At 37.8% G+C, this 24,104-nt stretch overlaps 1 protein-coding gene across 2 annotated transcripts; it reads right to left on the minus strand.

Moving 5' to 3' along the window:
• Window positions 1–1,926: 1,926 nt before the first annotated feature.
• Window positions 1,927–13,005, minus strand: SMNDC1 (survival motor neuron domain containing 1). Of its 2 annotated transcripts, none has more exons than XM_043924746.1 (6): window positions 12,802–13,005; window positions 11,483–11,602; window positions 6,355–6,497; window positions 5,570–5,731; window positions 3,605–3,758; window positions 1,927–3,190 (listed from the first exon to the last, which is right to left on the minus strand). In XM_043924746.1, exons 2-6 carry the CDS (start codon window positions 11,600–11,602, stop codon window positions 3,053–3,055), a joined length of 717 nt encoding a protein of 238 aa, XP_043780681.1. In that variant the 5' UTR covers window positions 12,802–13,005; the 3' UTR covers window positions 1,927–3,052. The 2 variants fall into 2 exon arrangements, with proteins under 2 accessions (XP_043780681.1, XP_043780682.1); XM_043924747.1 differs by lacking the exon at window positions 12,802–13,005 and adding an exon at window positions 8,604–8,793 and having other exon boundaries at window positions 11,483–11,608.
• Between the last annotated feature and the right edge of the window lie 11,099 nt (window positions 13,006–24,104).

Genomic DNA, 24,104 nt, shown 5'->3' on the forward strand with positions numbered 1-24,104 from the left:
GGCTATGAAGGTTTGCCTCATCCTCCTTAATCACCTGATCTCTCGCCAACCAGATACCACTTTGAGAATCCTGACAATTTTTTTTTTGCAGGGAAAATGCTTTCACGACCAGCAGGAGGCAGAAAATGCTTTCCAAGAATTCACTGAATCCCAAGGCATAGATTTTTATGCTAACTTATTTCTCATTGGCAAAAATGTGTTCATTGTAATGGTTCCTATTTTGATTAATAAAGATGTGTTTGAGCCTAGTTATGACTTAAAATTCACGGTCTGAAACTGCAATTACATTTGCACCAACTTAATATATACGTAAGCTGAAAGGTAAGTGAAGACCCTCACAGAAATCCAACACCTTCATCTCTGTGTTTTTTTTTTAAAGTACTTACTCTGGCAAGGCCAAAACAAATTCATAGAAAGTCAATATTGGTTTCTGAACCTCTTGAGATGTTTCTTAAGAGTACATTTATACAGATATGCTTTAAAAAAAAAGATCACAGTATAAGGTGATTCAGTAACTTTGGTTTTGTTTAAACTATGGTATTACCTGTTATTTTACCTGCTATGCTCTTCCTCTCCACTGCAGTAAAAATTCAGTCTAACTTGCAACTCAAAAATCCTAAATATAAAGAATGTTTACATTTACTACTGAACTTGTAAATTATAATTTATACTACTTGGTGGTTTCATAGTATAATACAAATACTTAATACAATCCAGTGCATGTTTATTGAACTCTAAATATTTTAACAAATACAAAACCTTATTGGTTTTAATAGATTTTCTTCCTTCTTTTATATTTCAGTTAATACCAAGTTGAAGCAAAAATTCAAATCAAAGCTTTAAAAATACTTGACTTAATTTGTAAGTGGTATTTTTCACCTTATATAATCACAACCTACAGACATCACACAACTTAAAAACTGAATTTCCTTTGTCACTTAATGGTTTTCCCTTGCTATTTTAAAGGCAGACACAGCATTAAAACTGCACTGCAATGGGAAGCCACACACATATGCACACCTATCACTATGAAAAAAACAAGCATTTAAAAAAATGAGTTGTTGCATTAAACGGATATATTTCATTTTGGTTTGATGCCTAAGTCTTCATAATAGCCCATCTTCTGTGGGCTCAGAAAATTGCCGCAACTAAAATTTAAAATTGTTTTTTTGGCAGGTGTTAGGACTGTCCTTTCCTTGAAACAGTCAATAACAAAGTCAAATGCAAAGTTCTGAGAAGACAAATGCAACCATAGCCACATGGGGGCCATTAAGTATGGTTCAGTCCATCAGTTTCAGAGCTTCAAGTAAGTCCCCTTTCTTGACAAGCAGGGAAACTACATTAAATTTTGTACAACCTTCACAAGACCAAGCATCATATTTGATTTTAGAACGCTGAGAAGTTAACCACCTGCATTTGTAAAATACTACTGGTATCATGCTTCTCACTAAGCATTTCTCAACTTCTGCTTCACACTATGAGACAGGTCTCCCCAGGATTCCTAATTTTTAAGTTTAGTCCAGAGATTCGATCATCATCCTGAAAACAGGATTTCTCAAAGGGTCACATTTACATCTTTGACACAAGAGCTCTTGATTTCATGCCATATGCCTGTTTGTAAAAGGAAGGCCCATAGGGCCAAAGGAGGCACAGGTTTACCAAAAAAATTAAAATTCATGAAATAAATTTTATTTTCCCCTTCTACCAAAAACTTACAAATATCTCTATTAAACACAGCCCTTAAAATAAAAAGAAAACTAGTTTGTCCTTTAGGATCCAATTTCTTATGTCCAATATAAGGAGTACATAAAGATTTACCGAAACCTTTATTACTTACTCAATATTCTTTTCTGTGGAAATGATGTATGCTTTATCACTGTATCAATGCTGGCAGCTAAGACTTTACCTATCGGTTAACACACCCTGGAGATTTTAAAAACACTTTATTTAATAAAAGTTAAACATACAAAAACTGAAATTAACACACATCTTAAAAATCATCTTCTTCCACTAATAGGAAGACCCTTTTCTATGCATATATTTGGCTTAAACTCAACTCAGGGTAATTGTGAAGTTCACTTACCAACAAATGCTGACAACTTGATCTAGTTAACAAAAATTATAAACTCAGCTACATGAACATAATATACAGGGAAATTATGGTCAGATTAATGCACAAGAAATACAGTAAATTTTTAATGATGAAACATTCAGTACTCTTGTTCATTAATTTAGCCTTGTTTTTTTACAAAAATAGTATCTACATTGTATACAGGGCTATACATCAGCTTTTTGTTTTCTCATATAAACATTACACATCCAAAAAATGTCACCACTACCGTTAAGTGAAAATCAACACGGGAGGAAAGCAAACGTACAAAAAAAACAAAAACAAAAAGAACATTAGAAAAGGTAGCTGGTCCTAAACATGGTTTCTTACATAAAACTAAAATTCACTGAAAAGAATAAAGAGCTGGATCAATTTTAGAGATGGCCTAATAGGCTTAGGAAGCAAGTTATTGAGAAAAACCTCAAAAAAGAAAACTTTGCCATTTACCAATTAACCTAGTTTTAGGTTAATTGGGCAAGAGCTAAATTTAAGCTGAAGATAAGAAAAACAATGAAGAGAAATTCTTTTTAGCACATTGGTATTTTGCCTTGATGTTCCAGGGAATTGCTAGAATATGTGGCACATTCAAAGCATCTGAAAATTCCCAGTTAGAACTTTACAAAAAGTATTTACGATCCATTAAGTGGGTACCTGATACTAGGAAGATGAATAATTCATTTAAGTGCTGTATTTATGCAGCATTTATCTAGAAAAGTTGCTTTATCCAATAAACTTTGAGGAAACTGGTAGTAGTAATGAAAAAAAAGTTTAAATGAGTAGCAGTTATTAAATGCAATTTCAAGTTTCATTCTATTGAAGTCAAACAATGACGACAATGGTATCTTCCTTACTCATCTAACAAATAATTTACCTTTAGAAAAATATAAGGATAAAAAGGTAAATGTAAAGCCCTGCAGAGATGAAATCCAACAGTTTTTCTGACTATTGTGGCATCAAATGCCGAACATTGTATTTGGAGGTATCCTGATACTGTGTCATAGGTTTATCAGCGATTCCACAAGTTCCCACTCCAACTTTGCCAGTGACGCTCTCAGGTGAAGCAAAAATACTCCTCTTTACCTAGAAGAAACAAAACAAGAAGAGTTCGTGATTGGTTTTGGAAAAAAATAAAATAGGAAAAGTACATCAAGAACACTTGACTGCTCAAAAAATCCTCCAGTGTTACCCAACATAAGGAAGGTTCAATTCACTCTATAAACAAATAGCTTTTCAAATTTTAGCTTATAAAAGAAAATAACCTAGATCTTTTGTAATTCCTAACATAACCTCATTCACAGTGCTTCCACTGCAGAGACAGTGGCTAATGGGGATATTTTATATTAAGTCAAAAAGAAGATTAAAGAGGATTCTGAAGTCAAGATCCAGTTTATTTTTTTAAATCTCATTGAACCTCCTTTTTCATTTTAAAGTTATTTTAATGACAGCCACGCTCTGCAAATTTACAAAGTATGTGTGATGAAAGGATTTACTAACCTGGCCTTTTTTGTTTTTAGAATAGGCTCTGTTGTTGAACTGTTGCCATTTCACCTTCTGGTCCTCTCTTTCTTGTTCAAGTTCTTTTATTCTCTGTGCTTTTTTCAAAGCTTTCTTCTTTTTATATTCACGCTGCTGGGCAATCATTTCTTTTCTGTGTGGACAGAACAGGTAAATGTCAACTCAAAATGACTTCAACTAAAAGATGACTTCAGTGCAACCACTCTCCCGCCAAAGAAACCCCAAAATCTAATAAGCTTACACACTTTTCCCTCCACAAATAAAAGCACTAACATCAATGTCAATCACTCAGGACTAGTAATAAATAAATGTTATTTGGAATATACAGTATCCGTGGAAGCTTTTAAACACAACTGTAGTGATCTATTACCCTTTTAAATCCAATATTTCAACTGAATTTTAATTTGTCATTTATATAGCTTTTACAAGTTTTGTTTCAAGAAAAAGATGAGTTTCAACATGAAAAGCTAACTAAACCTTTATCAATTTTTAAATGGGGAGTTAGCAAGTATGATATGCTGCATTTGGAAAACGCAAAGATTCAATGCAGATAAAACTATTTCATCTAGATTGGAAGAGCTCAGCAGCACAAAGGGAAATCATAGCAAGCAATTCTTATAACAACAACTAGCGTTTTCCAATCAGAGCCTAAAGTTCTCTCAGTAATTCCTGCTAAGTTAACACTGACTTATCACCAAAGGAATGACTATAGAGGTCTTCAAAATGAGGTAGTATGATTCAGACTTCTGTATCATAGAATCACTTCCATGAAGTATGGTTTTTGACACAATGTCAAAGACTAAAAATAGAAATATGTTGTTCTACAATCTATTTTTCTTATTGGGATGCTTAAATCAAAGGTTACTGTTAATAGATGACTTATTTTCCCAAATTCAAATATATTTATGTAGCAATTTAAGTTCTCAAAACACCTAGACAAATCCAAAAGACAGCAAACTGTGACAAATACACAGAAGTTAACTGAAAACTGTTAATTCCATCTCCTAAATAACTCTCAAACCATACATCCTTACTGCTACTCCCTGGGTTCAGGTCACCATCATCTTATACCTGAATGATAGCAGTAGCTGCCTTCTCTCTGCTGCCACTCACTAATCACGCAAAAGTTGAAGTATGAACATATCAAATCCTCTCCACTTGAAATGCATCAGTGGCTTTCTAGCTCTTTATGATCTGGCCTCTACGTTTCTAACCCTTTCTCTTGTTAAGCCACCCAGCCTCAAGCCCCAAGTTTTTAACCAAAGGATTTCTTTCTATTACTTCTATGTCCCCCGCCACCCATTTTTTGGTTTTAAATGTAAATGTTACTTCTTGTTTAACTTAACTTACTTGTTAAGTCATGTCTGACTCTTTGCAACCCCATGAACTACAGCCCGCCAGGCTCCTTTGTCCATGGAATTTCCCAGGCAAGAATACTGGAGTGGGTGGCCATTTCCTTCTCCAGGGGATCTTCCTGACCCAGGGATCTAACCCACATCTCCTGCATTGGCAGACAGGTCTTTATCACTGAGCCACCAGGGAAGCCGATGTGTCAATAACTGTGCCACATGTTTTACTCAAGCTTTATCAATGAATCCTTACAACCCCATAACAGAGATACTACTATTCCTGTTTTACAGATGAGGAATCAGGAAGCAAGCAGCTTGCTCAAGATCACACCTTCTAGAGTTCATTAACTGGCCAACATCCGTCCTTTTACATGTCATTTCCTCTAAGAAATTTGCCCTCATGACAAAAATGCAGCTTATTACCTTTTCTTTGTTCTCTAAAACATCGTTAACCATACACTGCTAACCTTCAAAACAATTGTAAACAGTATTATAACTTTCATACCCTAATCTAGCCTGCACAGATTCTGCAGACAACCTCAAATACCCAAATGGGGAAAATTACATTTAAAATGCTAAAGTCAAAGTCACTTACTTTGACATGGGTTTGTTGCCACTGTCCTCCTTTGCCTTCCTTCCTTCTTCTACAGGCTTGAGGTTCAACAGTGGAGTCACCTCAGCATTGCCATAGCCAGCGAAAGTGATCGCAGCGGTGCCGTTTTCTTCGTCTATCTCCTCAATCTCCGCTTCGTAACACCTGCAAAGATATCATGGCTGTAAGCAGGTGAGTAAAGGTTCAGTACTCAGCCTATTAGACTTATACTGCAGTGATTCAACTATTCAATGTGTCTAAAATGAAACTTATACAATCAAATGTACCTTTGGCAAAGATAATACAAAAGAGCAGCTAGAATTAGCCATTGCCTTTTAAGGAAGGAAGTCCCAATCAAAATATTGCCCGGGAGTCTCTGACACATCTACTAAAATGTGTTTTAGTCAATTTCTGTGAGAAAACATACTTCTTATATGAATCATTTCAGTATATGTGCTTCATAGAGGTCTAAGAGAGCGAACCATTACTCAATTTTCAATCCAAGGAAAAAAGAACTTATTGACTGTATTAAAATAAATAAAATCCATTCACTTTCCTCTATTTCATGTCTATTTCCTCTAGCATCCAAGCCATTCTTCTGCCCTAAAACTTACTCTAAAGCTAAAAACTAAACTATAGTAATGGTAACCACCCAAGAATCAAACTGGTTGTGTAAGTCTATCAGCCATATAAAGACTAAAATAGAGTAGTTCAAGCTGAATAAAAATCACCTTACCATTGTACTTTACTAGTTCATGTTACAGTTACAGTTTTTTTTCTACACTTACTGTCCATCTTCACTCCAGATTGCCATACACTTGTCTCCCACTTTCCATGAATGAGTGGGCTGAGTAGAAGCAAAGTTGTCTGAACTTGCCAGAGTTTCAGAAGGCTGAGTTGATAGAAGGTCTTTGGTTAGTTCAATAACCTCCTAAAAAGGAAAAACAAAAACCGTTATCTTTATAATTCACATTGTCACCTACTTTCAACAAGAAAGTTCTTTCAGTTTTTGATAACAGCTCTCATACCATGTAGCACTCATTAACTACTCTACACATATTTGCAGTTCATAACGATACTATGATGTAGATACTGTGATTATTCCCATGTAGAAACTAAGATAAAACATTTTATACAGTGGTGGTGGGACTTAAACCTAGGCAGTTGCCTTTCAATTTAATTAACCTCTAATACTAACAGAAATACAGTGGACTTGAATTTACACTGTACATTATTTTTAACCACCTATTTTAGCTAAACAGATCTCTCTAAAGGTGAGAAATAGTCAGGCACTGAACTAGATTCAAGATCCTTTTATCTCATTATCACTGTCACATGAACTTTTTACAGGGCATTGCTTGGCAGTAGTATTAACTGCCTAGCCAACAGGGATGCTCTCCTTGCAAAAAAAAAAACAAAAAACCCAAAAAACTTGAAGGAGCATTATTAATAATAAAAATGTTCCTGCTCATATGTATTTCTACTAAAATACTATAGGCATATATAAAAAAACAGTAGTTTTTCTATTCATTTATTCTAATACTTAACCCATCTGGGTAAGCAAATTACCAAGTCAGATTTAAAATATCCCAATACTATAATGTTAAACACATTAGCACAGCTTCAACTAAAAGGAAAAAGTAAAATAAATAAAACACACAGGTAGGCAAAGCCTTTCTGTGTGACAAATACATTTTCTAACTTAGGCTTACACTTACTGCTGCTGCTAAGTCGCTTCAGTCGTGTCTGACTGTGCGACCCCATAGACGGCAGCCCACCAGGCTCCCCGGTCCCTGGGATTCTCCAGGCAAGGACACTGGAGTGGGTTGCCATCTCCTTCTCCAATGAATGAAAGTGAAAAGACAAAGTGAAGTCGCTCAGTCGTGTCCGACTCTTAGCGACGCCATGGACTGCAGCCTACCAGGCTCCTCCTCCATGGGATCTTCTAGGCAACAATACTGGAGTGGGGTGCCACTGCCTTCTCTGCTTACACTTACTGAATTCATTCAAAGGTGTTTGGTAGAGTTGGTTAAAAAACTTAATAAAAACAAATTGATAGATTCTGCTACCAATCTGCTATATTTTCACTCTGATGAAGACTCATCCTTTGCTGTTGCATATAAAATACCTTAAACATCACACTGTATGTTTTGGGAGAAAAATTAGCAAAGTTACACCCTGTATTCAGTTTCTCCTGGCTCCCACTGAGGTTTAATAATAGCCAAGCAAATGAAACATTACTTTTCTCCTAAAGATTTTAAATGTTCCCAGCTAGTTCTTAAAAACTTATATTTAAGCCTTAAGGCGGGGGGGGGGGGGGGGGGGGGGATGATTATTAAAGCCCTTGGAGAAAGATCAGTTTTATGAATAAAAAAATTTTACAAATGAAAATACTAGAAAATCCAGATTTAAGTTAAAAATTCAGTAGATTAGTATCTTTAATGAAGTTCTATTAGGTGCCAAATAGCCATTCAAATACCTTTTAATTAGACAATCCTTTGCAAATAAGCAAGGGATGTCCAAATAAATAGATGATGTACTACACAAAGAAGGAGAGTAAATTATCCAGTCTTGTTTTTAATTAACCACTTTTAGCACTAGGAATTTAATCCAGTAAGTCTGACTCAAAAGCCTATACAATTCCTATTATTAAGTAATTCCATTTAACTAGGGATCACTGGACTACTAATGCACAAACATGAAGTCTGTGTTTTTAGATCTCAAGATTTAGAACTCTACTTCTCTTAAAATAAAACATCTTTCCACTATGTTTTCATAAAAAAAATACATTTTAACCAAAGAGAAGGGTCCTGAAAAGCTGTGCAGTTATAATTTCCAGGGCCCTGCACCGAAAAGACACTTTAAAAAAATCCAAAGCATTTATTTCTACCTATTTATTTCACTTTGCCATGTTATACATACCCCTCCCAACAATTATGAAGACCCTTCTAAATGTCTTTTTTTATTCACATGTGCATATGGACCAAAGTATTATAAATATGATTTCATGTATGAGGGAGTTCTTAAAGGTACATACCATTAATTACTTTTCCTCCCCCAAGTCTGAGTTCTGAAACTGCTCCTTCATTGACAGATGGGCAGCAGTTACAGTAATCGGCAATTCCAGGAAGCATCAGATGTTGTGATCTACATATCAGCAGGTCAAAGGGGGTGCACTCAAGCACTCTGCTTACTGAAGGAAGGCGTTTCGGGGATGCAGAGAGCCACTGTAATATATGAGACAAGTGACTTGACCCCTGCCTCCTTTAGAACCAGTTTATTCAGCAAAACAGCCTAATAAATTGACTATTTTTGTGATTATCACAGACTGCCTGGGGAGCTAGTCAACTAGCTAGCCTGGATTTTACTAAACTCACTTCTTTAAAGTGAAAAAAGAAAACAAATTAGGATTTCAGAAGATTGATTTGCTGCCTATTGAGTAACTTTATATGAAAGACAGTGTGTTAAGAGATAAACATAGAAGCCTTACTGGCAAAATGAAAGTCACTAGAAAAAATGCAGAAAAAGGATTCTGCATAAATGAAAGTGCAAATTCTTAACCAGAGTAAGGATATTCCATAAAAGGAACACAAAAAAATAAAGGAGACTACAAACTCAGTCATCAGTCTGAGAAGACTTTTCAGCAAATATAAAAGGTAGAGTTAAATACCAATGGCACAAGGCATATCTCAGAAAGCAAGGAAGGAAAAGGATTTTTTAAAAAACAAAAACCTATGACAAAATAGAAGCTGTAGCTATAGTCAATGGAGATAACAATTACTAGACAGAAGCAGATAGCAAAATATTTTTCAGAATTTTACCTAATATTAAATGATGTGTTCCATCTTTGAGTAGTTTTCAGTTCAAAAACAAACCTATATCTAGTAACCAAAATCACTGCTTTTTTTCCACGAGAGGAAAAAATTTGAGGTCAAGGTTGGTTGGGAAAAACACTCTGTTATTGCTAACTGAAGTGTTAGAACATACGCTTCTAAATCTGTGCCATCTGATATGGTAGCCGCATATGGTTACTTAAATAAAATTAAAAATTCAGTTTTTCAGCTATCCTAGTCTTATTCCAAGTATTTGATAGCCCATGTACCTAGCAGCTATAATATTGTACAGCAGATATAGAACATTTCCATTACCACAGAGAGTTCTATTGGACAATGTTTTTCAAAATGGTTATTTAAAAAAGAATATTTTACAGAACGACCTCCAGGTCATTATTAACTGAACCCTAAGTAAGCCATTTACCTGGTTACTACAATGCCTACAACAATGGTCTCCCTTCCTACAGTATTTCCACTATAGATCATGGCCTAACACAATTCTGCCCAGACTCTGAAATGTATTTCAGAAATACTAAAATACCAAGACTCATAATAATGCTGTCTTCACTCCCAACTCCCCCCTTCACCAGTTCCACATATACCCTTCCCTCTTACTGCCAATTAAATACAAGAAGCAATGTATACAACATTGGCACAATGTTTTATTTTCTTCAAAGGAAAAAAGCACTGCTTTTAAGTTGCTTTTTAATAAGAGAGAGAGAGAGATGGGGGTAGGTCAGGCTCTCTAAGGCAAGCAGAAAGTTGGCCTGAGATGAGAGAAACTGCTCCCAAAACACCTTTTTCTTACTGACTGGCTCCCTGAAATTCACTGGCCTGACTTCTACATACTGATGAGAGGCCTTGGTTTCTGTGTGTCTGTTTTTTTTTTTTTAAAATAACATACTATTGCAACTTCATGCATGTCTCATGCACGTCTATCCTAAATCCAGAAATTGAACCTGAAAATATTCAACTCATTTAAATTATGCCCAGGTAAGCTCTTTTAGAATTGTGAGTCTCTTCCCCATTTCAAATAAGTTTTGTTTGTTTGCAGTTCTATAATCCCTAAAATATTGATAGCTTTAATTGGTAAGAGGATGATATTAAATGGAGAGAAATGATATGTAGCATGAAGATGATCTGAGTTGTTTTGAATCAGTGAAGATAAGTCATCTAATCAAAACATCTTTTAAAACTCTCCAAAAAATCAGATTCAGAATTAGATGAAAAGCCATAGATATTTACAAATATTATATATGGTGTTTTTATTAATCAACCCAGTGTTGTAAGAAACAACAGATATTTACTTCTATGGCTTTATGTTTTTCTTGAAACCCCAGAGCAAGTTTTAAAAAGCTGGTTTCATACTTACTGCTCTTCCAGGACAAAAAGAACACATTAAATTAAGATCGCCTTTTTACATAGATTCGGTTTAATTTCAAGTTGCTAACAAGTGTCAACAATTACATATAAGACCTAGCCTTAAGTTCAAACATTATGTAACATTTATGCAGAAAACAAACATCTCTTTAGGGATTTTTATAATGTGTTTTCAACACAGGGACTAGAGCTAGCTTTGTTACACTTACACACACACAGGATCTCTGGCATGGGTGCTCTATTTCATTTTCAAAGAAATCTTGCGGCATTGAAAAAAATTTGATACAACCTGATTAGGTTATATTTTCCTCCTTTAATTTTAGTTATCCTTTGAAGTAAAATTCGTTTTCCAAGTCTTGAAAAACAGAAATGTTATCCACTATCAAGCTATATGTTATCTCTTTCTCTAGAGTGATAGTGACTTATAAAATTAACTCTTACTTTTAAAAATTGTAAGAGCATATAACGGTGACACAACAAAGAACTATGTTTCAACTGTTTTGAGGTACACAAACTAAGGAAGCAATCCTTCTCCTAGAAGCCATGTATGCCTCTGTGCGTGTACACACAAGGGGTGTGAAGGGGAGAAACACTCCCTCCAAAGGTATTTTGGGTACCCATAGATTCTAGGCAATAAGCCACATATAAGCACAGAAATACTCCTTTCAAGCAATGAAATTATTAAGTATCGCCCCATACTTACTTGTAAATCTTTCTTTAATTTTAGTAAATCTTCATTTTCTCCATTTCCAGACAGTGCAGCCTCAACTTGCTGGAGTTGAGCTTTGTAGCTTGCCAGCTGCTTTGCTAGATCCTCTGACATCTGGTGAAAATAGAGTAAAGTCATTAAAACAGAACCAAAAAACCAAAACATAAACAAATTTTTTTTTTTTTGGTCGGCCTGAATTAACCCTTACCAATTTTGTTCCCAACTCCTTATTATAATTCACTGCAGCATAATTTATTACTAATACCTTTATTTGCAGTTCAGAGAAAAGCTGTGCGCCAAACCACAAACTTCAAGTATTCTGAAGATTATAAACATGTTAGATATATTCCATATAGAAACAGAAAACAAGATAAGGTAAAAAAGGAGAATAATTTCTAATTTTCTTTAAACTATTAACAGGGAAGAGACACTGTTAGGCTCAAGGAAAAGGACTGTTATATCATCACCAAAAAATAAAACAGAAGGAACTAAACAGTTGACAGAATTGAAAAAATAAAATAGAAGGCACTAAACTGTTGAGTTGAGGCTTCCGATTTTTAAGGGCTAAAAAGTACTTCGAAAGCCAAATATAAATGGCTTTGGATTAACTACACAAATAACTTTCTCCACAAGAGCTATAATACGAGTGTTTAGAAACTTCTTCACAGTGCAAAAACCTTTCACCCAGTCACTTAAATACTGCCAATGCATTTTTCCGCAGTAAAAGAAACATCACAGATACTCTCCAGTTTACGCAATCTAAAGTACGTGCCTTTCACCAAATCCAGCTCTACTTTTGAAAATAAGACCGGAGAGAATTCTTCCTCGCATTATTAGCAAACGTACAGGGTTTCCGAGACCCGTCTGTGTTACAAATCCCGGCCAACCACAGCCCGGAGCCTGGAAGGACTTCAAAAGGGTTTGTGCAAGCCAGGCTGCTCCCCTTCAGTCACCCTACACCTCAAAGCTCGCCACAACTAGCTCGACCATTTCAGACCTCGAAATTCCAACAGCTTCCAAGGAAACCAAAAACAAGAACTGAGCCGAGGACCCAGGAGCCGGAGCCCCACCCGCAAACAGGCTCCGTACAGAAGGGCCGAAGGCGTCCTTAAGATGCCTCCCGCGACCCAACCCCACCCGTCGGGTTTCCGCGGCTAGCCCAACTCCGTTCAGGGACGCTCAGGGCTCAACTCTGCGTGGAAGAGGAGGCCGGCGCCCGGGCGTCTCCATCGCGGCCTCAGCCTCTGGCCTCCGGTTCAACTCGTGAGAGGTCGAGGCCCAGCGAGGCCTCACTGTCTCCCTCATCGCGTTACCTTGTGTGGGGTTGGGAGAGTGGCGACGGGAAGGGGTAAGGGGCAAATGAGCCCAGCGGTGGCACCAACAGCAACAGCAACAAAAAAGTCCGCGTCGACAACTAGTTAACCCGGGCTAGAAACTCGGATCTCAACCGGGAGTGAACTGGAGAGGACTAAAGCCGGGGACTGAAGGAGGTATAGAAGAGGCGGGTGAAGTCTCGCGAGAGGTTAAAAATCCTCGCGAGATCTCTCTCGAGTCACGTGATTCCTAGCGCCCTCTAGGCCGCCGGTCCTTAATCACGTCAGGGACGTGAAGTGGACCGCGCGGGGAGCGGGGGGAGGCGGCGGAGGGGTGAGGCGGGGTGGGGGCGGAGGGGTGAGGCGGGGTGGGGGCGGAGGGGAGACGGAGAGGGAGGCGGCGGTGGGGGGAGGCGGGGCAGGTCTCATAGGTAGGAAATGACGTAATGGGATGCGCCAGGCGCCGGATATAGGTTCGTTTTATCTTAGTTCCGGCTCGGAATGGGGAATCCGTTTGGTTATTTTATGTGTGGGCGCATTCCGGCGGATCCTGAGGTTCCCAGGGTGCTGGGTGGCGGAAAGAACTGGGTCTAATGCAGTATTCATCCTAGAGGTTGGTTCTCAGAGTTTGGTCCCAGCACCATCAGCATTGCCTGGTATTTATTTTTTACAGTAATTTATAATTTATTGCAAAAATAATGCACTATAAATACATACTTTCAGTACCCACCGCAGACCTTTGAATCAGAAACGTTGAAGATGGGCTGAGCAGCCTGTTTCAGTAAGCCTTCTAGGGGATACCAATGTCCGCTCAAGTGTGAGAACCACTGCTTCATATTAATAGAATAGTAAAAGTCTTAATGGCAACAGAAAGCTGATTAGATTGTGGCAGAACCTATTGGACAGTAGGTTAGGTTATTTAAAACCTATTTTGACTTTTCGAGGGTGGTTACCCAGGCTGTGGGCCGCCCCAGGAGCAGGAGCTGTGTATCCTCCCCTTTTCCGTTTACCGTTGTAAACAAAGGCCTTTCGTACCATTAAAAAAAAAACAACAACAAAACTTATTTTGTAAGCACTTACTGGTTTTAATTAAGTTATATAGATTAATGCCACCTGCAAGGGAACAGTCTTCAAGTTACAATCTTAAATATAAGCAGACTGTGTAAGCACTTAATGTTTAAAAAGAGATGTGTATTAAGTGTAATAATATATACTATTTATGGACGGGTACACAAATCTATATAGAGATTTGGAGTGGAACCCAAATGTTTTCACTGATTATCCTTCCTACTTTTAATCTTTCCCCGATACGCGTGTAATTTTTTCCAATTAAAAAAAGAAAAACTAAAAAGACCTGAGACACGAAGAGGCTCTATGAATGTCAGGAAAGAAAGTTCCCTGTTTTGTTTTGTACAAACACACACATCCCTCATTGAGTCAGAGAACCTGTAGAGATGAAACCAGGTTAGGTTTGTGGCAGTCAACTTGTAAGACTTGAAAATGCTGCAGAGGGCAGCCACGTGTAGCTAGAATTAAGGAAGACAAACCAGAGGGGATGTACTTTGTTAGAAATATGTTAAAAACAGGATGTAGTTTTTGACAGTTGCTCTTATTTAAATCGTATATTTTAAGAACTAACGCCAGGAGGATCTTCCTTGAAAATAAACTTTACAGCTGTGTAAGTTTGTCACATAAGAACTCTTCATGAACCCCCTAGATCAGAGAATAGGAAAATATGTATAAGCTCCAGTGAAGTTTTTTGATAACTTTTTGTTTTTAGCATTGCTTTTAATCTCTCCTTCTGTGCAAGGTAGAGTATATTTGAAAAGGAGAGTTATATTGAATGTTATTAGTTCTCACAAAGAGATAACAGTTGCGTGTGCCAGGCAGCATTATAAACTCTACATATATTCATTTATTTTTCACTGTGATTTGGTGTGTTTTTAAAGACAAAACTGAAGCAAGGATAAGCTTTGACTAAGTCTGCTACTTCAAATAGGTGTTCTGACTTACCGCCTCCTTTGAAGTGTCAAAATCCTCTTTCAGTGTCAGATTTTTCTTAAAACATTCTGACTCAAAATTGAATCATGTTTATTCTTCAACAAGAACAGTATCTAAAACCTCTAGTTCTTTAAACCTGGTATTTATTTTAATGAACTCAGTAAGTAAATAAAATTTAAAGATGCCACAGCTATTTCCTTTCACTCCTAAAGAAAATTAAAGCATTTGAAAATGCACCAACTCTTTCCAGAGCGTAAAACTATGCAGTAAATTCATACATTAATACATATTGGTTAAATGGGACGTTGCATTCTTTAGCTTAGCTTTTATCATATCTCTTCACTAAAGTAGCCCCAGATTTTCCTACATTTTTGCTGTCTGTACAGATGCCTAATGTGATGAGAGATGTGCACATAGTAATAATAACAATACCCTTTGCCCTTTTTAATCGTAAGTGTTTTGAATGTTGACATGGGGATTTGTTGCAGGGCAAGCTATTGGCTTTTTCTGCCTATTGAGTATTTGGGGGGGGGGTACAGTGCATTCAGAACATATCCTGGGATGACTCTTAGGTGGTATCATCCATTTAAGTTTGATGGATAAACAGCCTTGCTGATGATTACAGTTGCTCACCCATCAGAGCAATCCTGATTTGTTCAGTGAAATATGCATTGTCTTGCTAGTCTTAAGATGTACATTTTCAGCCATTCTGTATTTCACATGTACCATCAGAGAACAGAAAGCACGCCACTGAAAACAGAAAACAAGGATTTGTTCAGTTTGAAAAGATGATAATCTAAGACTTTAAAAGGATCAGAAATAACAGAGTCATCGAAGTTCTTCAGATCTGTTTGAAAGTGATGTTTAACTGTACCCCTATTTTCTCAGTTTAACTGTACTCCTATTTTCTCAGGAATATATTCTGAGGGTAAAAAGAACAGAAACAAAAAAGTCTCAAACATCACAGATTTATTGCTAATAGTAGTATTGGTAAGGTAAGATAATTTTAAAACTTTTATGTCTACTCTAGATAAAGTTAATAATTAGTAAGTTTTGTTAGTTAAAACTCTAATAAGAGGGAGCAAAAATAAGAGGGGAAAATATTTAATAAAAGAATTTTTGTGTGTAAAGTCCTCTGGTGTTAAATATGAATTTTGAATATATATTTATATATCTTAGAAGTAATGTTACCCTAGTGGAGGGTGCCAATATCTTGATATCTAAATACCATTCCCCATGAGAGGAACAGTATTTATTGGAAAAATGATGGATTTAGGGTCTCAGGCCAAAAAGTACAACAGTACAAACCTGAGCCTGGAACATCTTGCCAGAAAACAAGGAAGTGCCCTGAAACAATAATCCTAATAATGATCAAGTCAAAAACTCACAGAACCCAGCTTGAGGGGACTGCATTGGCCAAAGATGAGTCAGTCTTGACATTAAAAGAATAATGACTATGATCAATTATCAAATCATTCAGTCAGTTCAGTTTGGTTGCTAAATTGTGGTGGACTCTTTGCAACCCCATGGACTGCAGCATGCCAGGCCTCCATGTCCATCACCAACTCCCTGAGTTTACTCAAATTCATTTCCATTGACTCGGTGATGCCATTTAACAATCTCATCCTCTGTTATTCCCTTCTCCCACCTTCAATCTTCCCCAGCATCAGGGGCTTTTCAAATGAGTCAGTTCTTTGCACCAAGTGGCCAAAGGATTGGAGTTTCAGCTTCAGCATCAGTCCTTCCAATGAATATTCAGGACTGATTTCCTTTAGGATGGAATAGTTGGATCTCCTTGCTGTCCAAGGGACTCTCAAGAGTCTTTTCCAGCACCACAGTTCAAAAGCAACTCTTCGGTGCTCAGGTTTCTTTATACTTCAACTCTAACATCTGTACGTGACTACTGGAAAAACCATAGCTTTGACTAGATGGACCTTTGTTGGCAAAATAATGTTTCTGCTTTTTAATCTGCTGTCTAGGTTGGTCATAACTTTTCTTCTAAGGAGCAAGCGTCTTTTAATTTTATGGCTGCTGTCACCATCTGCATTGATTCTGGAGCCTCCCAAAATAAAGTCTGTCACTGTTTCCACTGTTTCCCCATCTATTTGCCATGATCTTAGTTTTCTGAATGTTGAGCTTTATGCCAACTTTTTCACTGTCCTCATTCACTTTTATCAAGAGGCTCTTTGGTTCTTCTTCACTTTCTGCCATAAGGGTGGTGTCATCTGCATATCTGATGTTATTGATATTTCTCCCGGCAATCTTGATTCCTGTTTGTGCTTCATCCAGTCCAGCATTTCCCATGATGTACTCTGCATATAAGTTAAATAAGCAGAAATATACAGCCTTGACATTCTCCTTTCCTGATTTGGAACCAATCTGTTGTTCCATGTCCAGTTCTAACTGTTGCTTCTCAGGAGATTTCTCAGGAGGCAGGTTAGGTGGTCTGGTATTCTGATCTCTTGAAGAATTTTCCAGTTTGTTGTGATCCACACAGTCAAAGGCTTTGGCATAGTCAATAAAGCAGAAGTAGATGTTTTTCTAGAACTCTCGTGCTTTTTCAGTGATCCAGCAGGTGTTGGCAATTTGATCTCTGGTTCCTCTGCCTTTTCTAAATCCAGCTTGAATATCTGCAAGTTCTCGATTCATGTACTATTGAAGCCTGGCTTGGAGAATTTTGAGCATTACTTTGCTAGTGTGTGAGATGAATGCAATTATGTGATAGTTTGAGCATTCTCTGGCATTGCCTTTCTTTGGGATTGGAATGAAGACTGACCTTTTCCAGTCCTGTGGCCACTGCTGAGTTGTCAAAATTTGCTGACGTATTGAGTACAGCACTTTCACAGCACCATCTTTTAGGATTTGAAATAGCTCAACTGGAATTTCATCACCTCCACTAGCTGTGTTCATAGTGATGCTTCCTAAGGCCCATTGACTTTGCATTCCAGGATGTCTGGCTCTAGGTGAGTGATCACACAATCGTGGTTATCTGGGTCGTGAAGATCTCTTTTGTGTAGTTCTTCTGTAGTTATTCTTGCCACCTCTTCTTAATATCTTCTGCTTCTGTTAGGTTCATACCATTTCTGTCCTTTATTGTGCCCATCTTTGCATGAAATGTTCCCTTGGTATCTCTAATTTTCTTGAAGAGACCTCTAGTCTTTCCCATTCTGTTTTTTCCTCTATTTCTTTGCACTGATCACTGAGGAAGGCTTTCGTATCTCTCTCTCCTTGCTATTCTTTGGAACTCTGCATTCAAATGGGTATATCTTTCCTTTTCTCCTTTGCCCTCTGATGGATAAGGATAAGAGGCTTATGGGCGCTTCCTGATGGGAGAGACTGACTGAGGGGGGAACTAGGGGTCTTGTTCTGATGGGTGGGGCCATGCACAGTAAATCTTTAATCCAATTTTCTGTTGAAGGGCGGGACTGTGTTCCCTCCCTGTTATTTGACCTGAGGCCAAACTATGGTGGAGGTAATGAAGATAATCAAATCATTAAATACATTAAAAAAAAAATGCTAAGTCGGAGTGATACTCAAAATTAAGGGTTGGGGAGGGCATTTTTATTTCTTTTTTTAAAAATTATGTTGTTTGTGCGAGTCACTCAGTTGTGTCCGACTCTGCGACCCCATGGACTACAGCTCACCAGGCTCCTCTGTCCATGGAATTCTCCAGGCAAGAATACTGGAGTGGATAGTCATTCCCTTCTCCAGGGGAACTTCCCAACCCAGGTCTCCCACATTGCAGGCAGATGCTATACCATCTGAGCCACCAGGGCTGCCTCTGTGTGTGTGTGTGTGTGTGTATATCACATCTTTTTATTTTATTTATTTTGGCTGTTTTGGGTCTTCAGTTCTACTCAAGCTTTCCTCTAGTTGCAGCAGGCAGGGTCTGCTCTCCAGTTGTGGTGCATGGGCTTCTCATTGCAGTGTCTTGTGGAACACGGGCTCCAGGGTGTGAGGGCTTAAGCAGTTGTGGGATGTAGGCTCAGTAGTTTTGGCTCCACAGGCCCTAGAGCACAGGCTCAAGAGTTGTGGTGCATGGACGTAGTGGCTCCATGGCGTGTGGGATCTTCCTGGATCAGGGATCAAACCTGTGTCTCCTGCACTGGCAGGCAGATTCTTTACCACTGAGCCGTCAGGGAACCCTTATGCAGCCAATAAACATAGATGAAATTATGGAATTGGAAAAACAGCCCTGTGCAGTCCCCAGTGATTCAGGCAAAGATCATAAAGAGAAGCTAAAACCCATCTTGTGACAGAAGTTAGGGAAAAGGAGGATGCTTGCATAGTGTCAGAATATCATTCCACATATTACTTAATAAAGAGGAAAATATACCTTCCAATGAAGAAATTCAGCAGTCAGCAACTTAGCCTAGTGATCCCACTGAGCACCACTAATGGTGGAACAACCTGATTTTACAGGCCTCTTGATTTGATGCAATGTGAAGGAAATAGCCTTTTCATATTGTTCATGGGGTTCTCAAGGCAAGAATACTGAAGTGGTTTGCCATTCCCTTCTCCAGTGGACCACATTTTGTCAGAACGCTCCACCATGACCTGTCCATCTTGGGTGGCCCTAAACAGCATGGTTCATAGTTTCATTGAGTTAGACAAGGCTCTGGGCCATGTGATCAGTTTGGTTAGTTTTCTGTGTTTAGTTGTCTGTGATTCAGTTACTGTTCTGTGAACAGTATGAAAAGGCAAAAATATATGACACAGAAAGATGAACACCCCAGGTCGATATGTTAGGGGAAGCATACTGATTGAAACCGTCCATCCTGGCCAGGCACCATAGTAACCATTTGCATGAGTTGTTTTATGACAGGAGATCCTGATAAGGAATATGGAACTAGTAAGCCACCACCAGCCAGAAGAGTTCGGGAAAGGTCGAGAGGAGACACTGCCTGTCCGACCACTTCCCAGAATCCCTCTTGCTAGCATCCATCTTGGCTGAGCGGATGCGCCACCAGGAAAGACTCTGAATTAGAATGATTGGCCAAAGACCACCCGGAAACTAATCCCATCACCATAAAACCCAAGACTGTGAGCCATGCGGCAGAGCAGTTCTCCTGGGTTCCCTTACCTAGTGCTCTCCACCTGGGTGCCCTTTCCCAATAAAATCTCTTGCTTTGTCAGCATGTGTCTCCTCAGACAATTCATTTCCGAGTGTTAGACAAGAGCCCAGCTTCGGGCCCTGGAAGGGTCCCCCTTCCTGCAACAAATGGCGACTCTGGTGGGACTCTTCTTTGCTGACACTGACATCCTGACCACTCGGGGTACTCAGGGGCCAGCTTGCCTGCCAATGGACCAGACCCAGCGACCGCAACTGGGACCCTTTTGTCCCTGGTCTCCTCCTGACGTGGACAACTGGCCAGAGTGCCTCGACCAGTAAGGAACAAGAGACTTTATTGACCTCTCTCCCCTTCCCTCTCTCTTTCCTCTCCTTAGCCCTTCCTATCCTTCCCGTTTTTCTAGTCCCCCAGTCCTGGACGCAGGAATCTGGTCGAAGGGCCTCAGCTTGAGCTGAGGATTGGAGACTGATCACCTCCTCTTGGCAGAGAACTCGAATTTTCTGGAATTTTCTGGTCTGGTTTCTGGTAGGGCCGAGTTCCAGTCCTCCCTTTTCTGGAAGCCCAGGGAAAAGTCCCGTAATGCCTGGGTGTCTGCAGGTGGCAGGAGATGTCTGTAAGGCCACCCCTTTTGCCCCCCTTTCCCGCCTCCCCCTCCTTCTTTCAACCTGGCTTCCTTTCCTCCTTTTGAAATCTTTGAAGACAAAACTGAAGTTTTGTGTCTCTATAAGAGGTTTTCTGAGAGACTATTCTTGTATTTAAGGGAGTGTCTGATGAGGACTGCCAAGTTTATATGTGTGTGTTTTAACTCTGTTCTGTGTTGTGATTTGTGATGGCCATTTTGCTTTGTCTGGCCACCATTTAGACCTGCCGCCATTTTGTTAGAACTTGATTTTCTTTCCTTGTGCCTTGAGACCAGGGGTCTCAGGAACACTTATCTAGACCATTTCTAACTCCTGAGACTGAGAGAAAAAGGAAAAAAACCTTTAAAAATGTTATTTATTTAAATTGTATATTGTAATATCTAATTCATGACCAAACTTAGAAAATGAAGCTAGATCTTGCACTGTGTCTGTCTAAATATGTTTTGGTATGTCTTTGTCTCTGGGTAATATTTTTTAGGTTAATTTGTAAATAAGCTCTATTTAATTGGCTTTAAAAAAAGTAAGGGCTTACAAATCAAATAATTCTAAAATAATAAATTCCAGGTTCAGGTGAACTGGGAAATATTCAGTATTAAATACCTGATATTAATGTTTGTTTGTTGACCTATCTAATATAGACATGTCTTAGAGTAATTAACATCAAGTAGAATATTTTCATTGTATCTAGGTTTAATATAAATTAAATATTATACCTGTTACAAGTTTGTCAACAAGGAAATTACCTCGAGTGAAAAAACTTCTAAAAAATGTAAATGAGGTATGAGATTGTATAGAAACTCTAGTAAGAATAATTATTCTTTGAGAATATCTGTCTACAATAGTCTCCCCAGATTGGCGTAACTTGAATTTCTAAGGGTTGTGCTAAGCTAGATTATTAGAAGTCTATTAAATAATTAGGTCATTTCCAAATTAAATAAGATTTTGAGACATTTACTACTAAACACTGATTTCCTTTTACAGAAAAACTAAAGAGATTTGGGACTATGAATGAATAATGTTTGATGCCATCCTAAAATGTTTTAAGAAAGCAAGGGTTTTAGAAGTTATCAGTGGTATTTATGCTCACCAATCTATAAAATGCTAATATAAAAGTTAGCTCTTGGTTGCTAAAGGAAAGCAGGAAGTGTGCTTTCAGTAAAAAAAAGGTATGAAAATATACTAAAAAGAGTTATGCATGATCAGGATTTTTAAAATTGGATTACAATTAGTTATATAAATGGATTTGGTTAAGAATGACAGGTCATAAGAAAACTGGTTAGAGCCAATTAGGTCCAAGATGGCGGAGCTGACTTTCACTAGACCTTGAGCCTTGGTATTTACACCCATTGTGACATATCAACAAGCTAAATGATACACCCATCAACATTGACTAAATCTGACCAAATGTTCTAAACACTTTTAATTGATCTTTTGGATAAAACTTCCTAAATCAAATTCTTTTGAAGTTCCTTTGACATCTAGCTAACTTTGGGGTGTTTCAGAGGGCCCCTGAAACATCCCAAAGAGAGACATTAAACTGTGTTTATTTGGTTGGTTAAATTACATGAAAAAGATTATCAAATGAGTAATAAATCTGCTCATGTTATAATGTATGGAAAATTACTAATACAGATATCCTAGAAATTATATGGAGTTCTTAATATTTTGATATGTGTTGGTATTCTAATGAGAAACCTGATGACTTCACAAAGGTTAACAAAGGACTGAATGAACCAGCGAATATGCTTATAACTTTTATGGTTTCTATCTGAAAAATTACAGGTTTGAATCTTGAGTAGGGAAAACCTTCCTCTCAAACTAATTATGAAAATAATTTGGTAAAATTACATGTTATAAACAATTATATTTTCTCTCTATCTGACTTCTCCAGAAATTTGAAACTCTTAGGTTTCCAGTAAGTTTATCAAATGAGCTAGAAAGGTTATCTCACTAACAGGTACAAAAATCTCAAGGAATTTTTGAGACCTTAAAAAGGGAAGAGTTCACCTAGATTTGTTAGGCAAAATCTGTGATAAGCCTTTGGTGTGAGTTTCCCAGCCCTGTTTTATATTAAAACTTCAGTCTGAGACTCTATAAATGTTTTAGCAAAATAAAAAGTCTATAATAAATTATGGTTATATAAATCATCAGACCAAAATTAGTGAGAACAGACCTATTTTACAAACAAACTAGCCTTAATTTGGTTGTATTTGATAAAAATGAGGGTAACTTTAGGGAGTAAAAGATATTTCAAAAAATGCTAAATCCCAGTTTGTTAATGGAGGTCTGCATGTAGTAAGACTCATTTCTCGGATAGTTCTTTGCTGTTATGTGATATTTATGTGAAATTTAATTGAATTCTTAAAGAACACCCTAAGTTTGTTTCTGAAGCTTATCTCAGTAATCTATCTTTGGATGAAGATCAGATGCCTCATGACCTGCAACCAGGACTGGAAAAAGACATAATTTAAGAGACTGTCTCCAACCTGGATGGAAAGACTTTTTTATCAGGTACTCTTAACTAGCTCATGCACAATGAAACTGAAGGGAAATTAACTCTTAGATTAATTCCCACTTCCAAAGGCCCCTACACTGGATTGGTCTATAGAGAAGACAGCTGACCTGATCTCACCTTAAAATGATGCTCAAACAGGAGAAACTACAGTACACCAGGATGAGAAGACAACGACATCAGAGGTAGACAGCTTGTCCAAGATGCTGGACCTGATTTGTATGATCATTTATAATGTTTTCTTGACTTCTTAGACCTTTGCATATAAATCAAATGCTTTTCTATCATAGGCCTGATCCTATGCTAGTTTTAGAAATCAATTCAATTGTTGGGTTTGTGGCCAATTACCTGTATCTAGTTCTGGGTTACCTTGGTAAATTTCTCTACTACAAGACTCTAACTGGTTGGCCCTGAGGAAATTTACTTAAAAAAAAAAATCATAGTCATATTCAGGTCACTGTGATGCTACTAGATGGGATCCCCTCACTGGGCCAATTGATAATGCCTACTCTGACTCTGGCCATAAATTTGATCCTTTTTCTATTACTCAAGCTCAATCAGAGCAACAAGAAAAGTTTCAGCAAAGGAGAAAGAAATCTCCCACAATTATGAGATGGATTTATATAGATAACACCAGACTATGGTAATTTAGGTTTAAAGCCTCCTCTGTGTTGAAAACAATTAAATCATACTAAAGATAATCAGTCTAGTAACACTAGAAAACTGGGCTATATGCCTTATAGACGGTGGTGCCAATGTATAATTTCCCTGAAAGATAAAGAGTTGTACAGAGTAGACTAAGTCAGATGACCTGAGATGTACTGGGCTACATCTAATGAAAGCTCTTAAGTCTTACTTGTGACTTTACTAATACTGCTGGCTATGTTCTTTGTATTTCACCTGTTTTACAAAATTGCTGTTTCTTACATTGCCAAATGTGTGACTGAGGCCTCTGATAGAATAATACATAGTTCCCTATGAGATTGATGATGATAACAGTGTAACTCTAATTATGAGAAGAAGCAACAAGAGGGAATGTTTTCCTGGACCAAGAGGCTAGTAAGACAGGTGGTCCAA

This window comes from Cervus elaphus, chromosome 15 (genome assembly GCF_910594005.1).
Source record: "Cervus elaphus chromosome 15, mCerEla1.1, whole genome shotgun sequence".
NCBI lineage: Eukaryota > Metazoa > Chordata > Mammalia > Artiodactyla > Cervidae > Cervus > Cervus elaphus.

Bases quoted from the DNA above. Each gene is read 5' to 3' on its own strand.
- SMNDC1 (XM_043924746.1), bottom strand. From the start codon at position 11,602: ATGTCAGAGGATCTAGCAAAGCAGCTGGCAAGCTACAAAGCTCAACTC. The intron at 5,732-6,354 runs GTAAGTGTAGAA...ATATCTTTGCAG, and splicing joins ATCTGGAGTGAAGATGGACA to GTGTTACGAAGCGGAGATTG. The intron at 3,759-5,569 runs GTAAGTGACTTT...CTGTCCACACAG, and splicing joins GGCAACAAACCCATGTCAAA to AAAAGAAATGATTGCCCAGC.